The sequence below is a fragment of the Phodopus roborovskii genome, unplaced genomic scaffold (assembly GCF_943737965.1).
Source record: "Phodopus roborovskii unplaced genomic scaffold, PHOROB, whole genome shotgun sequence".
Lineage (NCBI taxonomy): Eukaryota > Metazoa > Chordata > Mammalia > Rodentia > Cricetidae > Phodopus > Phodopus roborovskii.
In genome coordinates this window covers 12,783,688-12,810,550 of record NW_026125295.1, presented here as the reverse complement: position 1 = coordinate 12,810,550, position 26,863 = coordinate 12,783,688, and the positions used below count along the sequence as shown (strand labels likewise).

Sequence of the window (26,863 nt, the reverse complement as noted above, 5' to 3'; positions counted from 1 at the left end):
TCCAGGACAGCCAGGACTATACAAAGAAACCCTGTCTTGAACCACTCCCCTCAAAAAATAAACATTGATGCAAGTTATGTCAGTTTTAATTTATTATACTTACTTATGTGTACTCAAATGTGAGCAACAAGGGATAACTTGTAGGACCTGTTTATCTCTTTCGATCATGTGGGTCCTAGGGATCAAACTGGGGCCACCAGGCTGTGCTGCAGGTACCTTCACCTGTTGAGACATCTTATCAGCTCCGTCCGTTCTTTAAAAATTTTGTTGTTGTTTGATTTTTTTTTTTTTTTTTTAAATCTCAAGGTAGCCCCAACTGGTCTAGAACTCCCCAGGCTCACTAAGGATGACTTTAAATTTCTGCTTCTACCTCCCAAACTCTGATATTATTGTCATTTCTTTCTCGTGTCACTTAAAAGCTGGAGAGCTGGGCTGGGAATGTAACTTACTTGGTCGTGATCGCCTAACATTTACAAACCCCTAAGTTCAGAGGTGGAGACTTGAAGTTCAGATCAAGGTAATCCTTGACTACACAGAGTGTTCAAAGCTAGCCTGGCTCTTTTGAGACCTTGGCTCAAAAGAAAAGGTATAGAATGACATATATGGCCATGGTAAAGATATGGAAGAAGCCCACAACCACAACTACGTCTTGGGAGTATATAATGTTCCTTTCCTAACCACTCATCTCAATACTTAATAAATTCACTGACTTTTCTTCCCTCTGGCTCCTCCTGATGTTATCTTTGGGACGTGGTCAAGGCTCTAAGCTTATCTGGATGGAGTCCCAGAGGAGGATGGGACCCCTAAGGCAGCAGTGCTGAACTAACAGCCTCACCATCAACCACTGGCAAAGGGGTAGCAGCTGGCAACGGAGCCTAAAGCCGCACAGCCATCTTGAGAATTTTTGAGTCTAGGCTTTTACTTACTTAGTCTGAAATATTTAAATCTGCACTACATAAAGAGATTACCTACTACAGAAAAGTTCAGTGGCTCACACCTATAATCTCAGCATTCCTCCGTGCAGAGCCACAGGAGCTGAAAGTCTAGGCCATCCTGGCCAAAAGATGAAATGTGGTTACATTGTGAAATTTGTCTTAGACAAAAAAAGAAGTAAACAAACAAAAGTTCAGATTTGCAAACAATTACCATGTAGAAGTATTACTGAGTAAAAGCCTAGATAAACCCCCTTGCTTTGATAGTTCTTAGTTGACTTAAAAATGAGTAACTTTGGATTTTAACATATTTCTAGTTCCCTACTAGATTATTAGTTTCTTCACGTGAAATATCATAACAGTTGCCTAGGTTACTTTTCAGGGACTTGAAGGTCATGAGTAGCCAGAAGTTCAAGGTCATTCATGGTTATATAGTAAGTTTGAGGTCAGACTAGACCCTGTCTTTAAAAAATGAACAAGCTGGGGCTAGAGAGATGGCTTGGCAGTTAAGAGCACTGACTGCTCTTCCAGAGGACCCAGGTTCAATTCCCAGCACCACACGCAGTTCATAACTGTCTGTAACTCCAGTTCCAGGGGGACCTGACACCCTGACAGCAATGCACATAAAAATAAAATTAAATACATTTTTAAAAAAATCAACAAGTGGCTACTGCTGACTGTTCTTCCAGAGGACCTGAGTTTGATTCCTAGTAACTACTTGGTGGCTCACAGCCATCTCTAGTGGGATATGATACCTTCTTCCACCATAAAGGCTCACATGCAGTTACAGAATTCACATATATAAACTAAATAAATAATCTTTACAAAAATGAATGAGCAAAAGCCCCCAAACTGTAATTCAGGATTAATTGACTTAATCTTGGTTTCCACTTCTCCCTTCTCCCTTTCAATGCTAGGGACAACTAGCTGCCATGAGGAAGATACAATCATAAGAGTGTGGGGGGACAACACCACTTTACTCATGGGGTCTCTATCTCCTGACCATTCTCAGGGGGAGACATCTGGGTTGTTTTTTTGTGGAGGAGCAGGGAGGCATTGAGCTAGGGTATGTAGATCAGGCTGGTTCACTATCCTCTTAACCTCCATGAGTCAACATACCATGTCCCGCCCATTTGTGAGTGAAATTCCCCCTTCCCCATTCTTTTGTTTGGTTTTGGGTACTCCACATGGATTTTAAGATTGCTTTTTTCTATTTCTGTGAAGAATGCCACTGAAACACTCAAGAGAATTTCTTTGGATATGTAATAAATAAGATAATCATTTTTATAATATTAATCCCACCAATTCGTGAGCATGGTTTTCATCTATTTTCACCAAGGTCTTTTTTCAGTGTATTAAATTCTTGTGGAAAACTTTACTTCCTTGGTTAGGTTTATTTCTAGGTATTTTCTTTTGAGACAATTGTAAATGGGATTGATTTCCTGAATTCTTCCTTAGTATCTTATTATTGCTTTTCAGAAATTCTACGATTTCTGTAAACAGTGGTTAGCCCTAAGCAGAGTTAGTGGTCATTATCTACAGGGGTGCTTAAGAAACAACCTAAAACACAATCTTTTTGTTTGTTTGTTTGTTTTTAGAGACAGGGTTTCTTTTTGCAGTCTTGGCTGTCCTAAAACTAGCTCTGTTGACCAGGCTGGCCTCCAGAGACTATAGAGAAACCCTGTCTCAAAATACCAAAAAAAAAAAAAAAAAAAAAAAGGAAGGAAGGATGAAAAAGAAAGAAAGAAAGAAAAAAAAAAGAAAGAGAGAAAGAAAGAAAATCAAACAAAATCAGGGTCTGGAGGCCTGTGAAGCAAAGGAGGAATTCATGATACTGCATGGTTAGAGGAAGAGCCAAAGCCAGGTCCAGATGGCCTTGTAGTCTCTATGTCTCCTAGACGTGAGCAGCACTAGAGGACTAGTAGCTCAAACAAGGTATGTGACCGGCCCTAAGTGCGCTTGGGGGAACTACACTACCCAGAATGCAACTGGAAAAGAGCAGCGGACCTCGCAGGGAGTTTCATTGACCAGAGCTACCTTCTCATTTCTGCCACCTCCCATCTCTTCGGGCCTGTGAGAGGGAGTACCTCGAGGAGACGCGCGAGAGTCTTCCTCCTTTCCTTCTTATTGGTCCAGCTCAGCTGTCATTCGGGAGCGAGGGGAAGTTTGGTTCCTGATTGGTGAATTCCGTTTGGCGCCAACTAGGAAAGGGGCGGGGCGGCCACGTTCCTAGTTGTGCTGCAATTAACGCTAAGGCCACTTTGGTGGTGAGGGAGGTGAGGGTTGCTCCTCTGCTTGTCAGGGACCGGGCAAAGCGGGAGAAAAAAGTGAAGAGAGTTAATCGGTGAGGTGGCCTCGAGACCCTCGCCCCGCGGAGTTTGTTTGGATTTAATCTTGAGGTTGCAGGCGCCCGCCCGCCTGCGGGCCTCGCGGGGTTGAGAGGGAAGCACCGGTGCTTGTGGCTGGCGCCTGCCGAGTCCCCGACGCTCGCCCGTCCGCGCCGCTGCCCGTGGCGGTGGCGTCTCTGAACCGCGGGGTCGTGTTTGTGTTTGACCCGCGGGCGCTGGCGGCGTGGCACGCGGCTGAAGCCGGTGCCAGCGGGGCGGGGCCCGGCGCGGCGGAGGCGGAGGAAGACGGAGCGGGAGTCCGGGCAGGCCCGGCGGCGCCATGGAACTGGGCCCGGAGCCCCCCCACCGTCGCCGCCTGCTCTTCGCTTGCAGCCCCACTCCAGCGCCGCAGCCCACGGGGAAAGTGCTATTTGGCGCGTCGGCTGCTGGCGGACTGTCCCCTGTCACCAATCTGACGGCCACCATGGACCAGCTGGAAGGGCTAGGCAGGTGAGAGACCGGCGAGCGATGCCCCAGGCCGCTGGCCGCCGATCGACCCTCGGGATGATCTAGCAGGAAGCAGGGTTTGTCCAGGTGGTCCCGATGCTCCGATCCGGGATGGCCTGGCCAGGGCCCGCCATGTGCACCCTCCCCCCCCCGGGCAGAATGTTGGGCGGGAGAGGCCGTTCGGATAGTCCAGGGCTATCCTCAGCCCGAGCCAGACCGGGGAGCGGGGGAGGCTGCTAGGTTTCCTATCTTGTTCATCCCTTTCAGATTCTCTGTACTCTATTCCAGGGAGCTCTTTGGAATCTACCCCCACGGGGGAAAATGGGCCCTCCTAGGCCCTCACTAATAATCTGCTGAACAGCCGCGCCGGATCTTAGTTTCCTGTAAGCTTTGTTCCTTCTCAACAAAGGGGCATGGCATTTTCTTTTATTGCATTTGTGCAAAATACATGCAGTCATTTGGCCGGCACGTTTCTTACCTCTACCCGTCTATCTTCTTATAGCTAGCCCTTTTTATTATTTAATTTTCTATTGGAAGTCTTCGTGGACTCAGTAGTAGGCTTCCCTTACGCCACTACCACCAACAAAAGCTCATTCCATTATTTTTAATGAAGTTACTTTCCCTTTAGTCTTGGGCATCTCCTTTCCTAAACATGTCCTAGGATTTTTCCAGCTCCTGAAAAGCTGGGACTCCTGTTCTATTCACCTTTGCCCTTACTCCTATCATAGTAACTGAAACCAAGGCCCTCATTTAAGGAAATAACCCATCGTTTGCCACAGGCATGTCCTACAATGTGGCCCAAGGCCAGATCCACTCTTTTCTTTGTTCAAATACTAGCTGGTATTCTGGGTGGCCAAGTGTGATTGTGTCGTCCTTGGTTGTGGCAGCCTGGCTACTTCATGGCCCAGCTCCCTGTATGTGACTTTAATTGTGTCCTAGAAATTGCTCGTGTGTCAGTATTTCTCTTGATTTCAGTGACTATGAAAAGCCAATGGAAGTGAGAAACAACAGCAGTCTACAGAGAATGGGCTCCTCTGAATCAACTGATTCAGGTATCATTATTATAATTATTATTAATGAGTGAGTGTGTGTGTGTGTGTGTGTGCATGCGAGCAAGGGTGCCTACCAAGATGGCATTAGAGCCCATGAAGCTGGAGAGTTACAGACCATTGTGAGCTGTCTGATTTGGGTGCTGGGAATTGAGTTTGTCCCCCTCTACTGGAACACCCAAGTGCTATCTCTTCAGTCCCTTAGTTTTTAAATTTTAATTTATTTATTTTGAGACAGGGTCTCACTGTGTAGATCACTTGGCCTCAAACTCAGTGATCCACCTGCCTCTTACCTCTTTAGTATTGTGGTTAAAGGTATGGACTACCATGCCCCAGGCCAGTCCAGGTCTTTGTTCAATTGTCTTAAGCCATTTGGGGAACAGTATTGGGAATTTCCTGAATCATGTCATGGTGACAATACACTTAGAAACCATGGTGTGGGTACACCCTTCAGTATAGAGGGAGTCCGTGTTTATGAAAAGAAAATATTTTTATTTCATATGTGTGGTGTTTTTCTTATGTGCCTCATGCTGTATACCATCAAATATTTCCTTGGAGGCCAGAAGAGGGTGTCCCGGTTCCCTGGAACTGCAGTTGAAGATATTAGCAGCCATGTGGTTGCTGGGAATTGAACTCAGGTCCTTTGCAAGAGTAGTGGTGTTCTCCTGAACTCTTCAGTCCTCTTTTCAAGCACAATCTTGTTGTGTACACCAGACTTGCCTCTTGGAACTCATGCCTAGTTGGTTATATTTTTCATGCCCCTAAATTAGTTCTATGGCTTGAAAAAAATAACTCCACAGAAAGTGATGTGTCATTTCTATCTGAAAAAGCAATTAATCTTGATATTGATTGGCTCATAAATCTTTGTTTCTCTTGTTGGTATTAGCAAATAAAAGAGGACCTGGGATGTTTTTAGAAAATGTTACTTAACAACAGAATGTGTATTACTTCCTAAGAATTTTGTTTTTATTTCTCAAAGGTTTCTGTCTAGATTCTCCTGGGCCCTTGGACAGTAAAGAAAAGTATGTATTCATTGCTTTTAAATTTTATACTTAGAGAATTTTTCCTTAACCAGACCTGTAGTCTCAGCTACTCGGGAAGTTAAGGCAGGAGGATCAGAGGTTCAAGGCCTGTCAGAATAAAGTGAAGGGGCTGGAGAAATGGCTCAGCGATTAAAAGCACTTCCAGAGGATCTGGGTCCAATGCTCAGCACCCACATGGCAGCTCATAATTATCTGTATCTTTAGTTCCAGGGGATCTGACACCCTCACACAGACACACATGCAAGCAGAATACCAGTGCACATAAAATAAAAATAGATTATTTTTAAAAGCTAAAGTAAAAAAAATGAACTCGATGATGGGGTGCTTGTGTGGTGTATGTGAGATTAGGTTTAATCCCTAGAATCGCCAAAAAGAAAAGAAGCTTGTTCATTAGCTTTTGATACGGATCTCATTATATTGCCCTGGATGAAGTTATTCATGCGGTGGGCTAGAGCTCTGCAGTTAGCTGCTCCCAGTGAGATGCTTGAGTTCCAGAAACACTGCTGAGAATGAATGTATTGTTTTGTGTCGGCAGTTTCCAGAATTTTCTTTTCCTCCTTTGTTTTAGCTGTAATTTCCCTTGCTCTACCTTTTGGCATTAATAAGCAATGAATGAATGTATGTATTTCAAGAGATGTCAGAGTTTTTCAGTCTAGATGCCTAGTGTTTGGGGTGCTCCTGAGACCAGAGAAGCTTTAGACATTTATTCTTGTATATCTTTGCTACAATGAGAGCCCGACTTGCCCACCCACTCCCCAAACTGTAGGCTAAGCAATGTGAATCTGCTGGTAAATAACTCTTTATTCTCATATGTCCCTTTTGATCTCATTACAGCCTTGAAATTTCCCTGAGGAGAATAAATTCCTTACCTGTAAGTTGACATTTTGATCTAATGCCTGTAAACTGCCTCCCTAAATGGCAGCTTCATGTATGTTAAGGAAGTAGACATTGCTTTCCTGCATTCCTGTAAACATTAAGGCTAGATAGTAAGGATTACCTAGAGCAGCTTCAACAGTGGGTGCCTCTTGTGGACTTTGTTCTCAGTCTCTGTTTTATCAAACCAGGAAAGGTTCTTTTTACGTAAATGTTACCAGGGGGTTGATTTGGCACTATAACATACCTGCCAGGAGGGCTACAAGCCTTGTATAATTAGGTGTAAGGCCATTCTAAGTTATAGCAGGGTGGAGCCCAGGTCACATTTACAGGTTAGCTGCTGTAGTATGTGGGAAGATAGCTCTCCCGACCCGCACTTCATTTCTTTAAGAATTGAGGTTTTGAGGGCTGGAGAGATGGCCCTGAGGTTAAGAGAACTGACTGCTGTTCCAGAGGACCCAGGTTCAATTCCCAACACCAACATGGCAGCTCACAATTATCTGTGACCCCAGTTCCAGGGGATCTGATACCTTCACACAGACATACATGCAGGCAAAACACCAGTGCACATAAAATAAGTAAAATTTTTTAAAAAGAGTTGAGGTTTTGAGCTGGGTGGTATAGGAGATGAAGAAACAGGCAGCTCTCCTGTGAGTTCAGGATGAGTTCCAGGGCATCCAGAGCTGTTACACAGAGAAACCCTGGCCCAAAACCAAATAAATAAATATGAGGTTTTGACTGGGTGTAATTGGGGAGGCTGAAGAAGGAGGATCATCTTAAGTTCAAGTCCAGCCTTGGCTGCAGGGTGAAAACCTATCTAAAATTAGTAAATAAATAAATGGAACAGAATTTCCTATTGTTTTTCCCTTTATGAATTCAATTTCTCTTTTGTACTTTGGTAGCAGAAGCTCTTGGGATGTAGCCCAGCACTGAAGAGGAGCCATTCTGATTCTCTAGACCACGACATCTTTCAGCTCATTGACCAGGATGAAAATAAAGAAAATGTGAGTGTGGCATCACCATGGTAACCCAGGCTGCAAGTGTCAGTGGCTTATGAGCCAAGTGTGGGCTACCACCTGATGACTGAGTTATAGAAAGCCACAGCAGGCCTCTGTGCAGAGAAGTCCGAATGTGAATCTTGATTCTAGCTAGCTTTGATGCTGGAGTTTCTGCTAGACTCCTTTGTGGGTTGTTCTAGGAATAAGTAAGATTGTGTATGTAGAGAATTTAAAATGGTACCTGGCAGGTAAACATTGCTGGATTTTAGTAAGTAGCTTTTGTGAGGAATAATTACATCCATGAGTGGTTTTTTTTTTTTTTTTTTTTTTTTTATAGAAGAGTCTACTCACGACTTCCTTCCTTGGCTACAACCTTAGGGTGACTTGTAAGGTCTTCATTGTGTTCGGAAGATGTGTGCCGCTGGGTGTGCCTAGCAGCATGTTTTTCTTATACCTGATTTTCTGTGAATTCCTGCCAGATACATAAACACTGGAATGATGAGCTAAAAATCCAAAGCCGTGCATGTTCTGTGTATTTCAGACTATCTGAAACAGTGTCTTTAAGGATGATGTGGTTTATCCAGAAGTCCATGTATTCCCTGCCTGGCTTTCCCCTAAACCTTGCAGGATGTCTAAAGTAGCTGAATTAATTGTCCCACCTCTTGCTCACTCTATTCCCATATGTTTTATTGTTTCCCGTTCCCTACTAGATGCCAGCGTTTATCACTCTTACAATCTATGTTTAATAATAATATAAAACCAATGTCTGTAGAAACTCAGATTCTGTTTGGCAACTTTGGGAGATGCCATGAGGTATTCTGTGGAAATGGGTTCCCTACTTGTGTGCTTGGAGCAGTCTGTTAATTAACCTCTCTAGTGCTACCAAACCAGAACTATATAAATAATCTGGCTCTTGACCCAAACTTGACCTTCTCCCAAGGTTGCTTCCTGGAAACTGTTCTAAAGGAATAATAGCATAGGTTAAAGAACTTAGGCATACCATTTAACTGGAAGACCTAGTTTCCATTTTGAGGCCAGCCTGGTCTACAAATCAAGTTACAGGACAGCCAGGGCAGTTGCACAGAGAAACTTTGACTGGAAAAACAAAGAAGACCTTGTTTCCTTACTTGTAAAATAGGAGCAGTCAGGTTTTTTGACGGTTAGAGGAGTTTAGAAAGTATAGCATGGTGGTGGGAGGCAGGGGCAGGCGGATCTCTTGAGTTCAAGGCCAGCCTGGTCTACAGAATGAGTTCCAGAACTGGCTCCTTAGATGCTGAGAAACCTTTGTCTTGTAAAACCAAGGGGGTGGTTTAGTAATACTAAATTAAATACTTGTGAACATACTAGCAGTTTACTGTTTTTAGAACTTAATGAAAGTGCTTATGTGACTGATAGGAAGCATACATTTTTGTGTGTATGGATGTTTTAAAGCTTTTGTGTGTCTGTGTACCATGTATGTGCCTGATCCTGAAGAGACCAGGGGAGTGTCGTATCCCTTAAAACTTGATTTATACAAGGTTGTAAGATGCCCTGTGTGTTCTGGGAATCAAACCTGGGTCTTTTGGAATTGTTCTTCACTGCTAAGCTATCTCACTAGCTCCAACAATAATTTTTAATTCTGTTGAGTGAAAGAAAGTTGCAAATGTGAGCTTGCCACGGTGCACATGTGACAGACAGAAGCCAACTTTCATAAGTCTGTTCTCTCCTTCCGCCATGTGGTTCTTAAGGGTGGAATTCTGATCTTCAGACTTTTCAGCAAGTGTGTTTACCTGCCAAACCATCTCACCAGCCCTAAAGCTGGTTTTTATTAGACAGTAGAAAATATATCAAATATTGTTTTGCAGGAAGCATTCGAATTTAAAAAGCCAATAAGACCTGCATCTCGTGGCTCCCTGAATGCCCATGTACATGAGGAGAGTAAAGATTTCTTCACACACAGGCAGAACTCAGCCCCAGCTTGTATGGTATGTGTTGTGGCTTTCACATGGGGAGTTCGTCAGGGGAAGAGAGTTTACAACACTGCAAACATGCATGCTTGTGTGCATTAATACATGTTGTACCAGCATAAAGTTTACTAAAGCTGTGCCTTTGGTACATGCTATAATCCAAACACTTAGAAGGTAGAGGGAAGATGACCAGGAATTCAAGTTTATTCTCAGCTCTTCCATGAGCTCTATGTCAGCATGCATTAAATAAAATCCTTTTTCAAAAAGAAAAAGAAAGCATGTTTATTGTTATTGCTAGGTGTGGTGACTCATGTCTGTAAACTCAGCATTTGGGAGGCTGAGGTCTGTGAATTATCTGGAGTTACCTCATTAGCAGTTTAGAAAGTTTCTTTAGAGAAGTTATTTGTCAAAGGACATGGATAGATTAGAATTTAACTGTAGATCCCCAGTTCATGATTATAGTTTGAGAATATATCTGAAATAGAATATATCTGATAGATGCTTGGGGATCAGAATGCCAAGATTTTCTATGATTGCTTAATCATTAAGGGCACCGATAATTATAGGTGCTGATGTACCGGCTTTTTTGTTTGTTTGTTTTAAGGTTTGTTTATTTATTTGTTATGTATCCCTGCAGGTTAGAAAGGAAAGGATACCAGATCTCATTAAGGGTAGTTGCTGGGAATTAAACCCAGATCCTCTGAAAGAGCAGCCAAACTTTTAACCTCTGAGCCACCTTTCCAGCCAAGGATGCAGACTTTTAAAAAGCCAGTGTTAATTTTACTGATTTAGCATTTGTTTGGATTGGGAATCTTCCTTGCTTTTTTTTGAGACAGGATCTCTTTAAACCCCAGGCTAGCTTCAAATTTACTATGCAGTTAAAAACTGCTCCTGTCTCTGGGATTACAGGTGGTTGCCACCACAGTCTATTGATTTCAAATAGGTGAGGTGTATGATCTTGGTAACCTTAAGCATCAGTTTTCTTTTATTAAGTATTAATAAAAATCAAAGGATTCTTGGGTGTGTTGGTACATGTAGTCCCAGCTCCTCCAGGGGCTGAGACTGGAATCTAGGAGCGCTTTGTCTCAAGGAAGAAAAAAGGAATTGATTAAAATAGTGTGTGCTATGGCTTAAATGTAAGATTATAGTTGTAAAGATTATGTCCTAACGTCTAGGACATCATAATCCCTCAACTTAAAGTTGGGCAGCTAGGTTTTATTTAAATCAGTTTTGGTGGGGTAGGCTGTATTTGAGTACGGATGGCTGAGGAGACCAGAGGCAACCATAGAGCTGGAATTACAGGGAGCTGTGAGCTAAGGCGGATACTTGGAATCAATCTTGGAGTTTCTACAAAAGCCATGTTTGCTGTTAGCCTCCGAGCCATCTCTGTGGCCCCAGCTGTCATTTAATCCAATGAAGAGCTAGGTTGGATGCCACACTTGGTAGTGTGCACTTGTGATCTCAACATTTGAGGGGGTGGAGGAAAGGTTCACAAGTGTTGGCTCAGCTGGTACTTCCCTGTCTCCAAAAATAAAAAAGGACTAGGATATACTTTAGAACAGGTTCCCTTTGTTTCTATCTGTCTGAATGGGAGTTAGTTACGTAGGTATTCTTGAACTTTCTTTGGTATGCTATTTTGTGATAAGAGACTTGTATTTTCAACAAATTGTATACTGTCACAGCTTGCACATGGTACTTACTTTTAGTTCTCACTGCAAGAAGAGCTCATAGGCAGTGGTGGTGCTGGCTTTAATCCCAGAGGCAGCAGGCTCATCTCTGAATTTGAGGTCTGGTCTACAGAGTGAGTTCCAGGACTGGCCAGGCTACATGAGAAACCCTGTCTTAATGAGTAAAAACAAAGTAAGAACTCAGGAGCTAGAGAATCCAATGCCTTCTGATCTCTGGGGATACCAGGTTCACACATGGTACACAAGCATAATTAGCTTTTTTTTTATTTAATAAATAAATTTTATTTTGGGGCAATCCAGATAAGCAAATCAAAATGGACTAGAGTTCTTGCTAATTTTGTCTTTCAGCTGTCTTCAAATGAAAGTGATCACAGTGAATCAGGACATTTCAGTCCTCTTTTCACATCCCAGTCCCCTGTGAAAGCCACTTTGTCTGATGAGGATGATGGCTTCATAGACCTACTAGATGGAGAGAATCTGAAGGTACCATCTGTGGGTTTGTGTGTGTGCCTACCCATTCTAGTCACTACTGGAGAAGCCTCTTAAGTAAGAACTGGAGTCTCCACTGGCTTACTGATGGTTCATTTATAAGATTATTGGGATTCTTCCCTGCTTGGTTAAATCCTATTGTGTGTGTGGGGGGGTTGTCATATGGTGCTGGTGAGGTACTTCTGTAAGATAACATAGTGGTAGAACATATGCTTAGGATGTGCAAGGCCTTAGGTTCAATCTCTTGTATCAAAAAAAGAGGTACTAGCCTTCACTGGTGGTAATACCTATAATCTCAACATTCAGGATGCTGAACAGGGTTGCCATAAACCACAAGTTAGACCAAAATCAAAATTTATCCAGGCTTGTCTGCCATTCTTTAGGAGAGTTAAATGCAAAGCATTTATCAAAATCGACTGGGTCCTTTTCTTCCCAGCCCCTCCACTGGATCTACTTAAAAACAGTTTTTCTCTTGCTCTAGAATGATGAGGAGACCCCTTCATGCATGGCAAGCCTCTGGACAGCTCCCCTTGTCATGAGAAGACCTACAAACCTTGTAAGTTACTTCAGTATGTGGAGTTTGAATAGTTAATTGAGCCGCTGAACAGAGTAGTCCTTAACTATGTCCACTGGAACCTTGGCCCAAGGTGCATCTGTGTCTTTTACCCTAGGGCAATCGCTGCAGGCTGTTTGACTCACCTTCCCCGTGCAGCTCCAGCAGCTGCTCCAGCACTCGGTCAGTGTTGAAGAGAACAGAACGCTCTCGTGAGGAGTCTCCTCGAGGAAATACAAAGCGGAGGAAGAGCATGACCAGTCCTGTAAAGGCGGATAGTCTAGAGCCAACCCAGGAGGTTAGTTTTGCAAGTTCTCCTTTGGTCCACAAGAACAAAGTGTTCTTAACTATTGAACCATCTCTCCAGCCCTATTAGGTGGGGTTTTTGGTTGGTTTGAGGGTTGCTTGCTTGTTGCTGAGGATTGAACCTAGGGTTTTGTGTATACTTTTCAAGAACTTGGTCACCAAGCTCCATCTCCATTCTTATTTTCCTATTTGGTTGTGTGTTTGTTTGTGTAAAGATAGGAGCACATAAAGAGTGCACACGTACGTGTCAGAGTATGACTTGGAGACATTTCTCTTCTACCATCTTGGTCTCGGGCATAGCAAAGAGTCCTTAACTTGGTGTGCCATCTCACCGGCTCCAGTTTGTTTTTAAGCCACATTCGTTGTGGCTGCATTGGGAATTATTTGGTTGGTGGGTTGCAGGGGAGGGAGTTAGTGTTTGTTTTGAGACTGTCTGGCTGTCCTGGAACTCACTGTATAGAACAGACTGGGCTCAAACTCAGAGATCTGCCTGCTCCTGCCTCCAGAGTGCTGCGTGTTCTGCTGGTCTCAGTCTGTTTCACCAGGCAGCTCAGGCTAGCCTTATTCTCTCTCCATCTTTACTTTAGCATTCTAACAACAGGACAGTTGGCAAATGTTAGGTCATCCAACTGTGTTTGATGGTTGTTTTTGTCTTTTAGGAACCAGTTCCCTTGTGGCCTGGGCTGCTGCCCCCAAACTTTAGTTTATGATGACCTTGAACTTTGGTTCCTCTGTCTCCATAGATCCTAGTGCTGGGTTTGTTTGTTTTATTTTTTGAGGCAGGGTTTCTCTGTAGCTTCGGATTGTTTTGTTTTGCTTTTTCTTTGTGTAGCCTTGGCTGTCCTGGAACTCACTCTGTAGACCAAGCTGGCCTCAAACTCAATGATCCATGTGCCTCTGCCTCCTAGGCTTGAGCTACCACCACCCAGCATTTTATCAGTCTTTTTAAAGGTGTGTACATTCATGTGCATGTGTGCACATGTGCCATAAGAACCTATCTATAAAACAGAATGGCTCCAGCTTCAGATATTTGATATTTTTCTTTAAGGCAAAGCCTATGTAGCCCAGATTGACCTTAAATTCATGGTTCTTCTGGCTAAACCTCCTGAATGCTAGGGCCTATGTTTTTTTATTGACTTTCATATTTCAGAAGATCTTACTCCACAGCCTTGGATGGCCTCCGGTTCACTGTTTCTCAGGTTATCAGGCTTGGCAGTGGCACCTTTACCCATTGAGCCATTTTGATGGCTGTTTTTGGTTTTCTTTTTGTTTTTATCAAAAGATACAGGGTTTTTCTGTGTAGCCTTAGCTGTCCTGGAATTTTGTAGACCAGGCTGTCGTGGAATTCACAGAGATCCACCTGCCTCTGCCTCCCAAGTGCTGGGATTAAAGGCGTGCTCCACCACCTCACAGCCCTATGGTTTGTTTTAACGGGAATGGGGTTTAGAGAAAGTACTGTGTCTTCTAAGGGTACAATAATACTAAGTGAATAGAGCTAAGGGTTGCTTCTTATTCCATGTTAACAAAGGAGGAAAGTTACCATTAAAGACTGTTGTCTGAGGTCTCAGCTCTATCCTGACAGGCTGTGCTTGGGAAGGAATCTGAAGGTGCCCACCTGCCTCCACCACCCTTTTATAAATGCTACTTTGGTGCAAGGCATGTGTGGAGGTCATAGGACAACTTTGCAGAGTTGTCTCTCCACCATGGGTTCTCAGGATTGCTATCAGGTATATACAAGTACTTTTGCACTCTGGGCCACCTCAGTGGCCCTTGTGCCCCTGAAAGCAGGAAAAACATAAAAAGCAATGGTTGGTTCAAGGTCCCAATCTCTCTTTTTGGATAGAAATGTTCAGGTTGCCTCTTGATTACTAGTTCTCAGGCTTGCTTACACAGTGGTTCCTTGTGTAGCTGTTCATTGGTGCTGTGCCAGCCTGCAAAAGGAAAGCTTAGATCACAGAAGACTATTTAGAAGCAATCAAAATGATCTTTACAACTTCTTGAATTTGTTTTCTCAGGAAAAAAAAAAAAAGCCTTATCAGACATTCAGAAACTCTACTGAGATAAAGTAATGATGCTGTATTTTGTGAGATACATGACAATGCTCTTGTGTTTTGGGTTTGGTGGTTTTGTTTTGTTTGCTTTTGGCAGATTCTTGCCATGTAGCCCTGGCAAGGCTCAAACTTGTAGTAGTCCTCCTGCTTCTTGCATTACCAAGCCTCAACTTGATAACATCAGCTTAATGGTTTTCATTAAGAACAATAAAAATGAAAGGTGCTGAGTATGTTGCATGTCTGTAATCCCTATGGGTCTCTGACTTTGATGCTAACCTGGTCTACATTAGGGAGCCAAAGATACACAGTAAAACTTTGTCACCAAAAAAGGATAGAAGAGGTTTTCATAGAAATTCAACTAGGTAATAAATAGAAGGGCCTATCTTTTTCCTTCATATTTCAGTCTCCTTTATCATGGTCAGGGTAAATATTTTGGAGTTCTAGTCAAAATCCTGGTGTCATCCTCTACCTTTGCTTTGTTACAGCTTCTACACCAGTCTTTATCCCTGATATCTTCACCCAAAGGAACCATTGAGAACATCTTGGACAGTGACCCAAGAGACCTTATAGGGGATTTCTCCAAGGTAATTGCAAGAAGAGCTATCTAGTTGGGTAATACTAAGGAAGTGATGGGAGTAGCTAGAACCCCCCCCCCCCCCCCTTAGCCTTTCTCCTTCAAGGTGGCACCTGGGGTGCCTCTAAGTTTAAAAAGATAAGGAACAAATTGAGCTTCTGATCATGAGGTACATGTTGGTCTGTTTCTAGTTTAGGGTTTCCTGTTGGCTATCTGCCTTTACTCTAACCCATGGTGCAGGTTCTCTAGGAGCTGGACTTCTTACTGTAAAAATAGTGTACATATAAAGCCATGCTTTGAGTCCATATGTTGAAAGATATCTTAGAAGGTCCAGATTTTTGGGGTAGTAGTGGTGCATGCCTTTAATCCCAGCACTTAGGAGGCAGAAGTTGCCAGTCTGATCTACCTAGTGTTCCAGGATGGTGGGACTATATAGAGACCCTGTCTCAAAATAAAAAGAATGGGGAGTTTGAAGAGAACGACAGAAGGCTTTTGTTACCTTCAACTTGAGTTGAGACTGCTGGTGGTTTGTCTTGTCATGGGTAGGCTCTGAATTTGACCAGTTATCCTCTAAATAATACTGCTATGTCAGTCTTTGTCAAGGCTGGACTAAGGTTTTCCCATTCTCACTGCCCATCTCCATACTCATCAGATGAGCACTGTTTAGCCCAAGCTGACTTTAGATGCGGCTCTCCTTCCTCAGGCTCCCAGGGCTGGGGTACACAGCATACAGTACCATGCCTGCCCTCTTGTTGTGCTTTTTCATACAGTCTCATTCCAAATTGGCCCCATGCTCACACTCAGGCTGGAGGTGATCTTGAATTCATGATCCTCCTACCTCTACCTCCCAAAGGCTATATTATTACAGGCCTGAGCTACCAGGCGTGTTTTTTGGAGACAGGGTTTCTCTGTAACAGCACTGACTGTCTTGGAGCTAGCACTACATAGACCAGGCTGGCCTGGAATTCATAGAGATCCTTCTGCCTGTGCCACCACTGTCTGGCTCTTCACTGCATTTTTAAGTCTTCATACTCTAGCCACTGAGATGAGAGTTCCTGGCTAAAAACAAGAGAAAGGGGAAATCTCCTGCAATTTCTGTGTTCAAATCTGGCCTCAGTTCCAAGCCAGCCTGGTCTGTGCTGCCTCAAAGGCTCATTCCTTTAATTCCAGGAGCAGACACACCTCTGAGTTTAGAGCCAGACTTTCTAGGTAATGAGGCCATTTCTCCTTAAACAAATAACAATTAAATATCCGAATGTTAGTTAAGTGCATAGAAGCGTAATTATTAGCATATGCTATTCACTTATGTTTGTTTTTGGACAGCAGAGGAAATGACATTTGCAAGCTTTCACATCCCCCTAAGTATCTTCTGTTCCTTTTTTAAAGGGTTATCTCTTTCATACAGTCTCTGGGAAGCATCAGGACTTGAAATATATTTCTCCAGAAATTGTAAGTCAGATTTGTGGAACCACTGCACATGGGGAGTTGGACTCTTATTGCCTGACTGCCAGCATTGACACCCCACCCTCCTTTCTCTTCATAGATGGCATCTGTTTTGAATGGCAAGTTTGCTAATCTCATTAAAGAATTTGTTATCATTGACTGCCGATACCCATATGAATATGAAGGAGGTCACATCAAGGTTTGGATTCTTGAGACTTATCTTGGGTGGCTTAGAGGTAGGATATTGACACCTTCTCAGCTGATGGTGAGGATTTAGAACAAGCCAGTGGATGTGAACTCAATGCTACCGTTGAATTGCAATGCTCCCCCTTGTCTGTCCCTTACATTATCCTGTTTCAGGGCATTTGTAGGTGGCACCCCTGATGTCTAGGCTTTTCAGTGGAGCCACAAAGGGTTCCATAGCATTTGAAACGCTAAAATACAAATGTTTGGCCACCAGAGCTCCTGACTAGAAGACACCATTCTGGTACACGTCTTGGTGTCTGTACCAGGCCTCTGTTCCTCAATCAAGCTACCAGCCTGGTAAGGGACATTTCTGGAAAGAAAGGAGCTTGTCATACCACTTACCTTGTGAATTGATCTAATAATTACGTTCTAATTTTATGAAAAGTGACAATTTGAAATCATTTCCAGTTCTCATGTTTGTTACTGAATGACTGAAGATTATAGACCTATAGAGAAGGCTTCATTCAGAAGGCAGATACAGAAGGCAGGTGGTCTACTGGAGTGCTGTGCCAGGAGACCTGCACAATCACAAATGAGTCCTAGGAGCTGGCTCCCTCTTTGAGTCTTTACTTCAAGTGTGATTCCGCAGATGCTAAGAGTATCTGGTGTCTTCAAAGGGTGCTGTGAACTTGCACATGGAAGAAGAGGTCGAGGAATTCTTACTCAAAAAACCTATCGTACCTACTGATGGCAAGCGTGTCATTGTCGTATTCCACTGTGAGTTTTCTTCTGAAAGAGGCCCTCGAATGTGAGTACCACAAAGCCTAAGGCTTGGGGACAGAGGCTCCATGATGTTTTGTTGAGCCTGGCAGTGTGTTCCTTTTCACTAGTGGCACAAGTGTAGCATGTCAGGCACCCTGTTGTGTACATCACCAGTCACTTGAGTACCTTAGTCTGCACATGGCATGTGAACCTGGCTTTTATGAACTAATTCTCTATATAGTATATTTTCCCTCAATTGTATTTCCTGTTTAGTCATTTGTTTTACAAAGAGCCTATTATTATTATTATTATTATGTTTTACATTGTATGTGTGTGTATGTGTTCACATGCATGTATGCAACTCAGAAAACAGATTGAGAGTCTGTCTGTTCTTCTGTGAATTTCTGGAACCACCTTTACCTATTATTGAGCCTTCTTGTTTTTGAGACAGGGTTTCTCTGTGTAATCCTATCTGTTCTGGAACTTGCTCTGTAGACCAGGTCTACCTTGTCTCTGCCTCCCAGGTGCTGGGATAAAAAGCATGCATCACCACTACCCAGCCCAAACAGATTTCTTGAATGTAATTTTATAGGCTTAACTTAGAAGTTTCAGTTACAAATGATTTTCAGGTTCTTCTGGTCCAGTCACATTGATGAGACCAGTGTTGACTCTCATGTATTTGACTTTGTCCCCTTTGGCTCACCCAGTTTCCCCACTGTGTTTATTTCTACTTATGGGTCTCATGTAACATCCTTTAAATATCAAGAAATTGTTTCTTATGCTCAGGTCAACCTGAGCTATGAGACGCTGTCTCAAACTTAGAAACTAACTTACTGGCAGACTGGGGTATGGCTCAAGTCAGTAATGGATAGAGCACTTGCTTGGTATTTGTAAGGTCCTGGGTTCAAGCCCAGAACCAAAAGAATAGAGGAGTAGATACCTGCTATGTAGCAGATACCGATGAGATAAGAAAATGCAGCCATTCATTAAAGATATGGTGTGAGGCTGAGCATGCATGGTGGCTCAATAAAAGAAGGAAAGGGGACACAGGCCAGAGGTTCAGTCCTCAGTAATATTAATAGATTCAAATGGGCGGTACTTATATTTATTAAGAGACACTCCATAGAATGGGAGTGGGCTAGTGAGCTGTGAAAGGCATAGGCTCGGGTCCAGCTGGGCAGTGGTGGCGCCCGCCTTTAATCCCAGCACTCGGGAGGCAGAGGCAGGAGGATCTCTGAATTCCAGGTCAGCCTGGTCTACAGAGCGAGTGTCAGGACAGCCTTCAAAGCCACAGAGAAGCCCGGTCTCAGGCTGTGCTCTGTCCTTTCGGTTACTGCTGCAGAGCTGGGCCCTCCTTTGCTGAAGTTAGGAACGTGCGGTTTCATCTTGCTGCTATTCTGCCACGTTTACACACACATTCCATTCATAACTACAGCGGGGCACTGTTGTACAAGAATTCAAAGTCAGTCTGGACCATATAGTGAGGTCCTGTCACCAAAAAGGGGAAGGAAAAAAAACCAAGAACCCCCTACGTTTAACACATGAACAGGTAAAATTTGCACAGGCCCTGAATAGTTACACACGAATGGAAATACCAGGAACTTGCATCCCAATCTCAGAGTCTTCATAAGCCAGGCAGTCTTCTAAGTACTGGAAAAATAGCAATAGCAGTATAACACAAAACTAAAACCTTGCCTTTGTGGAGGTCACATTCGGAGTAAGCAGGAGGCAGAAAAGCATAACAAAAAACTTAGAACTGTGCAAAATGTGCAGAAGTCCTTCAAGAGGAGGTCAAAGGTGGAAGCTCCTGGGTAGAGCAAGAGGACTACAGTGGGACAAGCGAGATGAAGGGAGTGGAGAGCAAATTGGTTCAGAGTTGCTGCGGATGGTGTCAGTGGCGTGTGATTAGGGAGCAGCGTCTGACACCCCTCCTGTCCTTACTGCTGCCTGCCGTTCCCTACACTGAAAGCCACCTGACTTCCCTTCATTCCTTTTTGCCAGGTGCCGATATGTGAGAGAGAGAGACAGGCTTGGCAATGAATACCCCAAACTCCACTACCCTGAGCTGTATGTCCTGAAGGGGGGTTACAAGGAGTTCTTCCTGAAATGCCAGGTGAGGCGTCTGTGATGAGCATGTCTCCAGACTGTGAGACAGGCGTGTCCTGACCTTGTCTCATTCTCACGTCCCTGTAGTCTCACTGCGAGCCCCCCAGTTACCGACCGATGCACCATGAAGACTTTAAAGAAGACCTGAAGAAGTTCCGCACCAAGAGCCGGACCTGGGCAGGGGAGAAGAGCAAAAGAGAGATGTACAGTCGCCTGAAGAAGCTCTGAGCCACGGGGCAGCAGCCTCATTTCCCTCGCCCTTTCCTCTCCCTTTGCTGCAGAGCAGGAAACAGAGGAGCCAGCTGTGGTCCCTGGAGGAAGGCATGGGCCTCCCGGGCCTTGAGTCTGTCTCCTACACTTCCAGGCTGGAGCTCGGGACTCTCCCGTCAGGACTGTCTGACTGAACCGTCCCATGAAAAGTAGCTGGGACCTTATTGGGCAGACCCTGGGCTCCTGTCATGAGGGGAGACAGGTGAGTGACCCAAACAGAAGTGCTGCTGGCCGAATGCCAAAGATGGGCTGGGAGGAAGAGGTCCTTGTGGGTGACCTGTAACTTAATTTATTCAGCTTCATCAATTGTTTTATTATTTTTTAATTCCTCAAGACTTCTACTTTACTGCTTCATTAAGTCAAAATACTGCCATCCTAGGTAGAGTTTTATCATCCCAGGAACTACCTCTACTTTTAATTTAAAAAAAAAAAAAAAATTGGGGCAGGGATAAGAAAAGGCAAACCTGTTGAGTTGTGGCCAGTGCTAGGAGCTCAGTCACCCCAGGAGGCCCTGTGAACTGGGATTGCTGCTACTCAGTCAAGGACTGAGATGCTGGTGAGAGCCTGCACCAGATCCAGGCTTGGCTACAGGACATAAGCTAACCTTCCCAGGCTGGCCTCTGTCCTTGGGATGTCCTTGGGAAAGTCTCAGATCCACTCCAGGTTCCCATGATAGTGGCTTCTATAGAGTCGCGGGAAAGCACTTCAGGCGGCTTCCATCTGGCCACCCCCAGGCCAGTGCTGGAATGCTGTAGCGTAGGTACCCAAGGTCAGAGTGGGAAGGAGGGAGAGGCATGCTCACTGAATGTCCTTTAAAAAAAAAAAGTCATTGTATGAGTTGAGTATCAAATCATTGTTGGGTGGGCACCCAAGGGTGAGAAGCGGCCAGAAGCCCAGGCCATTGGGTGGAAGGAGTGGGCCCTGGCCTGCAGGTGACTGTAGAATTTCTCAGGAGGAAGTGGTAAATTTTGAAGTAAAATGTTCTGGGTTTATCATGTTTTAATTTGAGGGACAGGGAGTGATAAATCACACCAGTTACCCCCTTAATCTAACCCCATGGAAGTGAGGCTCTCGAGGGAACACCTCCCATCTGAGGATCTGGGCTGCCCTTCGATTATGTGCAGCCTATTTTGGTGCCTGTTCAGCATCCCCAGGCACCAGTCTCCTGGTCAGTCATCTGTGCTCCACTGGGGTCTAGCCAGGTTTTTCTTAGGGAAAGTCTCCCCTCTTACCTCTGCTTTCTATTCTGGGGGTGGGGAGGGAATCAGTGATATTGAAGATGGCTAGTTGTTTTGTTATGGGTTTGAGTTACATTTGGCTATAAAACAAATCTTGTTGGAAAATATGTGGAGAAAAAGGGAATGAGCAGCCTCTTCCCCAGTGTTGAAATGTGTCCCAATTAGTCTCTGGTTTGTAGAGATTCTGTTAGTTGAATGCCTTGAAAGAGAATGGCTTTTGGATTGTACCAGTTTAGCTAGCATTGTTAACCAACTGTTGCAGGCTCTGCAAATAAAATGACCTTGAACCCATAGTCTCTGCCTGGTTCCTAATATACTCAAGGGGACTTGCATTTTCCTCAAGAGGATAAGAAGATACAGTTTGGTTTCAGCAATGGCTGAAACAGTCCCATTATTGCTAAAGACAAAAGACACGCTCAGTGATTGACAGGATGAAATGGGTGTGTGCATTCAGCTCTGTCTGAGGCATAGCAGTATGCACCCTTGATCTCTGCACTCTGGGTATAGCCCAGTAGATCTCTGAATTCCAGGCCAGAGTCACATGATGAGACCCTATCTCAAAATAGTTCTTTGCCTGGTGGTGATGCACACCTTTAATCACTGCACTTGGGAGGCAGAGACAGGTGGATCTCTTGAGTCTGAGGACAGCTGGGGCTACACAGAGAAACCCTGTCTTGAAAAAACAAAATAATTTCCCAGCCCTAGGGAAGGTAAAGAGCAGATTAAAATTCAATCCTGCCACTTGTTAGAATCTTCTCTTTCTAACAAGTGGCAGGATTGAACAGTTCGGTCCCTTGAGTTGTCTGACACATGTATGTCCATGCTTAGTAAGTTAATCTTTTGTGTATAAATTCCTTCAACTCCAGCTACTTACAGGCCAAAGCAGAAGGATACTAAGTTCAAGACCAGCCTTGAGGCCTGGAGTGTAACTCGGTGGTTGAGTATTGTCTGTGTACATGCTAGTCCCTGGGCTGTGGCAGGAGGGGAGGTAGCTCAAGTTAAGAACACTGGCTGCTCTTCCAGATTTCTTGAGTTCAATTCCCAGCAACCATGTGGTTGCTTTAATCCCAGTGTTTGAGAGGCAGAGGCAGTTTGAAGTATGTGAGTTCTAGGCCAGCCTGGTCTACAGAATGAGTTCCAGGACAGACAAAGCTACACAGAGAAATCCTGTCTCTAAGGAAATGTTTGGAAATGTAGAAACTGCTTTCCAAGGTGTACTGGGGTGGGCCTGCACATTGGACTGGCCTGGTGCCTAGATGGCCAAGATGAATGTGAGGAATACTGTAGGGAAATAGCAAGCTGGAAATAGTAACTCATCTCAAACCAGGGCAGATGCAGAGAAGCAAAGGAAGGTTTGGTAAGAGAGGACAGACAGGCTGTGGGACACACTAAGGTACAAACTGACAGCCAGTAGGCCAAGATGGGTCAACTGGGGTCCTTGGGCGAGCAGGACTTCCTTCTGGAAGGGCAGAGCCCTTGGCTGAACAAGGGCTCCTAGAACAGTACACACAGTCCCTTCCTGTGACCCTGGGAAGCTGTCCAGTCACCCGCTCAGGTCTCCCCTTCTCAGATTTCAGTCAGCACTTGTGTGACTGCTGCCATAGCTACATGTTGGCCACCAGGTGGCAATGGTGCGCCAGGTTAGTCAGCAACAATCTTCCAGAAAGGCAGCTGAGATGAACCCTGGACCCTAGCCTACTTGGAACTGCAAGATTGCTTGCTTTTTTTCCCCTGGCCCCTATGGTTTATTTGGAAAGACACAGGGGTGGGGTCCACCTTTTCTCTTACGTGTGCATTGGTGTGTTGCCTGCATGCATGTCTGGGTGAAAGTGTCAGAGCCCCTGGATCTGGAGTTACAGACAGCTGTGATCTGCCATGTGGGTGCTGGGAATTGAACCTAGGTCCTCTGGAAGAGCAGCGAGTACTCTCAACCACTGAGCCATGTCTCCAGCCCCTACTTCAACCTTTTCAATGTCTAACTCCAAACTACTTAGGAGGATAAAACAGGCAGGATTTGAGATTTGAGGCAAGTATAGATTTAAGATATATAGATGCTGCTTTCCTTAAAGCTTATATTCTAAGAAAGAAACTTAAAGGAGTGATTTTTTTAAAGGATTTCATATGTGTGTATGTGCATATATGTGTTGAATTTCCTGGAACTGAAATTACATCTGGCCTCGAGGGCACCTTCATACATGTACACACAAATATGCACACACGCACAAAATTTAAATAAAAATTTAAAGAATTCTGCCAGGCAGTGGTGGTGCATGCCTTTAGTCCCAGCACTCAGGAGGCAGTGTGAGTCAGGCCAGCCTGTTCCACAGAGCTAGTTCCAGGATAGCCAAGGTTGCTCAAAGAAAATCTGTCTCAAAAAACGAAGAAAAAAAAAAAAAAAAAATTTTTTTTTTTTTTTTTAGTCTCTAACTTGACACTGGTTTGTTCATATAATACCAGCACTTTGGAGGTAGAGGCAGGAGGATTGCTGCCAGTTTAAATCCAGCATTGACTACATAAGAAGATTTTAGAAGCTAACCAGCAAGCAGTTAAGACTCAAATTCAGTTCACAGCACCCACCTTAGGCATCTCACGCCCCAGAGAATCTGATGTTCTTCCTCTTCTGGCTTCAGAGGGCACCTGCATCTTGCTTCTGTGAGACATACACATAAACAAAGAGGAATCTTGGATTTGGTTGTTTGAGACAGAATCTCACCGTAGCCCTGGCTGGCCATGCTGGCTCACAGAGTTCCATCTGCTTCCCAAGTACTGGGATCAAAGGCATGTGCCAGAGTATCTGCCAAAAATAAATCCTTAGAAAAAGAAACTCTAGCCCAGATAAGTTTGGGAAAACCCACATTAACAACTTCCTTGGGGTTTGGTTTTGTTTCCCAGGACTTGTGCAGAGCCACTGTTTATTGGTCTGGTTTTGTTGCTGATGCAGACTGCCCACGTTTTATGAATGGGAACACCCACAGTCCATTAGTGAGTTCCTTCTGGCTACTCATTGACAAACAGCGGAAGTGGGAGTAGGCCTTTGCTCTCCAGTTCCAAGTCCTAGACTCTTTCCTAACTTCCTTTTAAGTCACCTTCCAAAGAGCTAAGCTAGTATGCTGTGAGCTTCTTCTTGCCGGACTAGAACACTATGCGAAGAGAATTTCCAGGGCATCACTCGTGGCTGGCTTGACAAAGCCCTGTGTCAGTGTCTCAGCTTTAGTCTGGAAATTTCTGCATCCTGTGTCAATTGGCCTCAAGGAATACAGTGGTGAAAGTTATCACTGGAGACTCCTGATGAAGAGGCATAGAAAAAGACACGTGATGTCAACATCTGGCCTCCACATGTAAGCACATCACCCATATGAACACAAACATACACTACACGCATGAAAGCAAAAAGGTGCCCCTCACAGTATGAGCCCTGAACATACAAAAGGCAAGGAGAAAAGAGGCCCACAAGAAATAGTCTGCAAGAGAGAATATCGGCTGAAGCCTAATGTACTGATTCCTTCCTGCAGGGACACCCCATCAAAGGATCCAGAGGCCCCTGAATGGGCGGGAGAGTGTTTTCAGGACCTTTTTTTTTTTTTTGAGACAGAATCTCATTATGTAGCCCTGGCTGTCCTGGAAACTCACTGTGTAGACCAGAGTGGCTTCAAACTCGAAGAGATCTACCTGCCCCTGCCTCCCAAGTACTGCCACACTCAGAATCACAGAATTTTTTACCTTTTTTTTTTTTTTTTTTTTTTGAGACCGTTCAAGCCTTGCTTGGAACTCAACTATGCAGTGGAGAGTGGCCTTGAACTCCTGGTCTTCCTGCCACCGCCTCTGAATTATAGACTTTCTATACCTAATCTAGTTTATTCAGTGCTGGAGAATTGAACCTGGGGCCTTGTGCATGCTGGGAAGGGACTCTACCAACTGAGCTACATCCTCAGACCCTTTTTTGTTTTTAATGGGCATTTTACCTGCATGTACACCCAGACACCACTTGTGTACCTATCACCTACAGAGACTAGAAGAGGGTGTCAGATCTTGTTACAGGTGGTTGTGAACTTATGTGGGTTCTGGGAATCAAATCCAGGTCCTCAGTGCTTTTTACCACTGAGCCCGCTCCCCAACCCTTTTTAGACCTGTTCTTTATCTTAATTTACTCTAAAATACTTTCATAAAGAACACTTCCTTCCCCTAACAAAAACAGCATAGTCTGGGAGTTGGTGTGCTGAGGACTGGGTAGGCTCCCTCTACCCAGTGTGGGTGTGTATGTGTGTGTATTAATTTTTGAGACAGGTTCTGGCTATCCTAGACCTCACTAGGCCTCAGCTCTCTATGTAGATCAGTTTGGTCTCAAACAAGGAGATCCTTCTACCTCTGCCTCCCAAGCACTGGGATGAAAAGTGTTTGCTACCACATTTACCACATTGGGATGAAAGGTGTGTACTACCACATTCAGCTTTGACTTCCTTTGTTTTTTGTTTTGTTTTTTTGTTTGGTTTTGGTTTTGTTTTGTTTTTTTGTCAGGGAGTCCAAGACAGTTTTTCTGTAGCTTTGGAGGTTATGCTGGAACTTGCTCTGTAGACCAGGCTGGCCTTGAACTCACAGAGATCTTGCTGCCTCTGCCTCCTGAGTGCTGAGTCAAAGGCGTGTGCCACCACTGCCCCTGGCTGAGGGCTCCAGTTTTTTTGAGTACAGTGATTGTCTCTGAATAATTCCCATCGATGGGTTCTCATGAGATTTACATCTCTAGCTTCTGGCTAGAAGACCCTGCTTTCCTTCCTTCATGAGACTTCTGAATACAGAGAGAGGATGGACACCAAGTGATTCAAGATGGATGGATGTAAGAAAGAAACTATCTGGGCAAAGGCTCCCTCTGGTGCCTCATGTCTCCTGAATGTCATGTCCATTCTCAGTCCCAGCTGACCATACCCCAGCATTTTGTTGTCTGCTCTTGGGACTTGCCCTGTTCCTCCCTGCCCTGCACTGAAGGGTAAAAGGGTAAGGCTGGTGGAAACCGAGGCACGGCACCTGTCACCTGCCTGGCATTTGTCAGTGTTGAAACAACTGGATGTGCAGGAAGAATGACAAACCTCGACAGCTGCCAAGCTACATACCATGGGAGGGAAGCAGGTCAGGCGGGGCTGAAATAGGGTGTGGTATCTGGTCTGGGAGTCTCATGCCTTGCTCTGCCTAGACATCTGGCTACCTCAGAAGGTCCAGATGTGCTGACAGGTAGGGGATGACCCAAAACACAGGTTACTGAATATTCGTGCCCCTGGGATTTGGTGAGCAATTGAGAGGATGAGTGGATGGAAACGTCAGATTTATGATGCCTAATATGCAGATAAATAATGGGGTAGCTGGAGAATTAAATGATGTGATACATACAAGGTACTTAACTGCCATTCCAGTAAATACTCAAAAATCTCAAATAGAGTTGATATAAGTCCAGCACTCGGGGTAAATTCAGTGTCTGATTCAACTTTTATCCTGCACATATCTACAAAACAACAAACAAAAATCAAGATGGC

The 26,863-nt window shown here is 44.4% G+C and overlaps 1 protein-coding gene across 4 annotated transcripts; it reads left to right on the top strand.

The window, feature by feature from the left end:
* Positions 1–3,163: 3,163 nt before the first annotated feature.
* Cdc25a (cell division cycle 25A) lies at positions 3,164–21,044 on the top strand. Of its 4 annotated transcripts, none has more exons than XM_051203640.1 (15): positions 3,164–3,769; positions 4,742–4,818; positions 5,795–5,837; positions 6,693–6,729; positions 7,637–7,735; positions 9,574–9,693; positions 11,712–11,846; positions 12,334–12,408; positions 12,524–12,703; positions 15,248–15,346; positions 16,723–16,785; positions 16,880–16,978; positions 17,643–17,773; positions 19,729–19,840; positions 19,921–21,044. In XM_051203640.1, the coding sequence occupies exons 1-15, from the start codon at positions 3,600–3,602 to the stop codon at positions 20,059–20,061; spliced, it is 1,581 nt and encodes a 526-aa protein (XP_051059597.1). In that variant the 5' UTR covers positions 3,164–3,599; the 3' UTR covers positions 20,062–21,044. The 4 variants fall into 4 exon arrangements, with proteins under 4 accessions (XP_051059597.1, XP_051059589.1, XP_051059616.1 ...); XM_051203632.1 differs by having other exon boundaries at positions 3,165–3,769; positions 7,634–7,735; XM_051203659.1 differs by lacking the exon at positions 9,574–9,693 and having other exon boundaries at positions 3,165–3,769.
* The last annotated feature ends 5,819 nt before the right edge of the window (positions 21,045–26,863 follow it).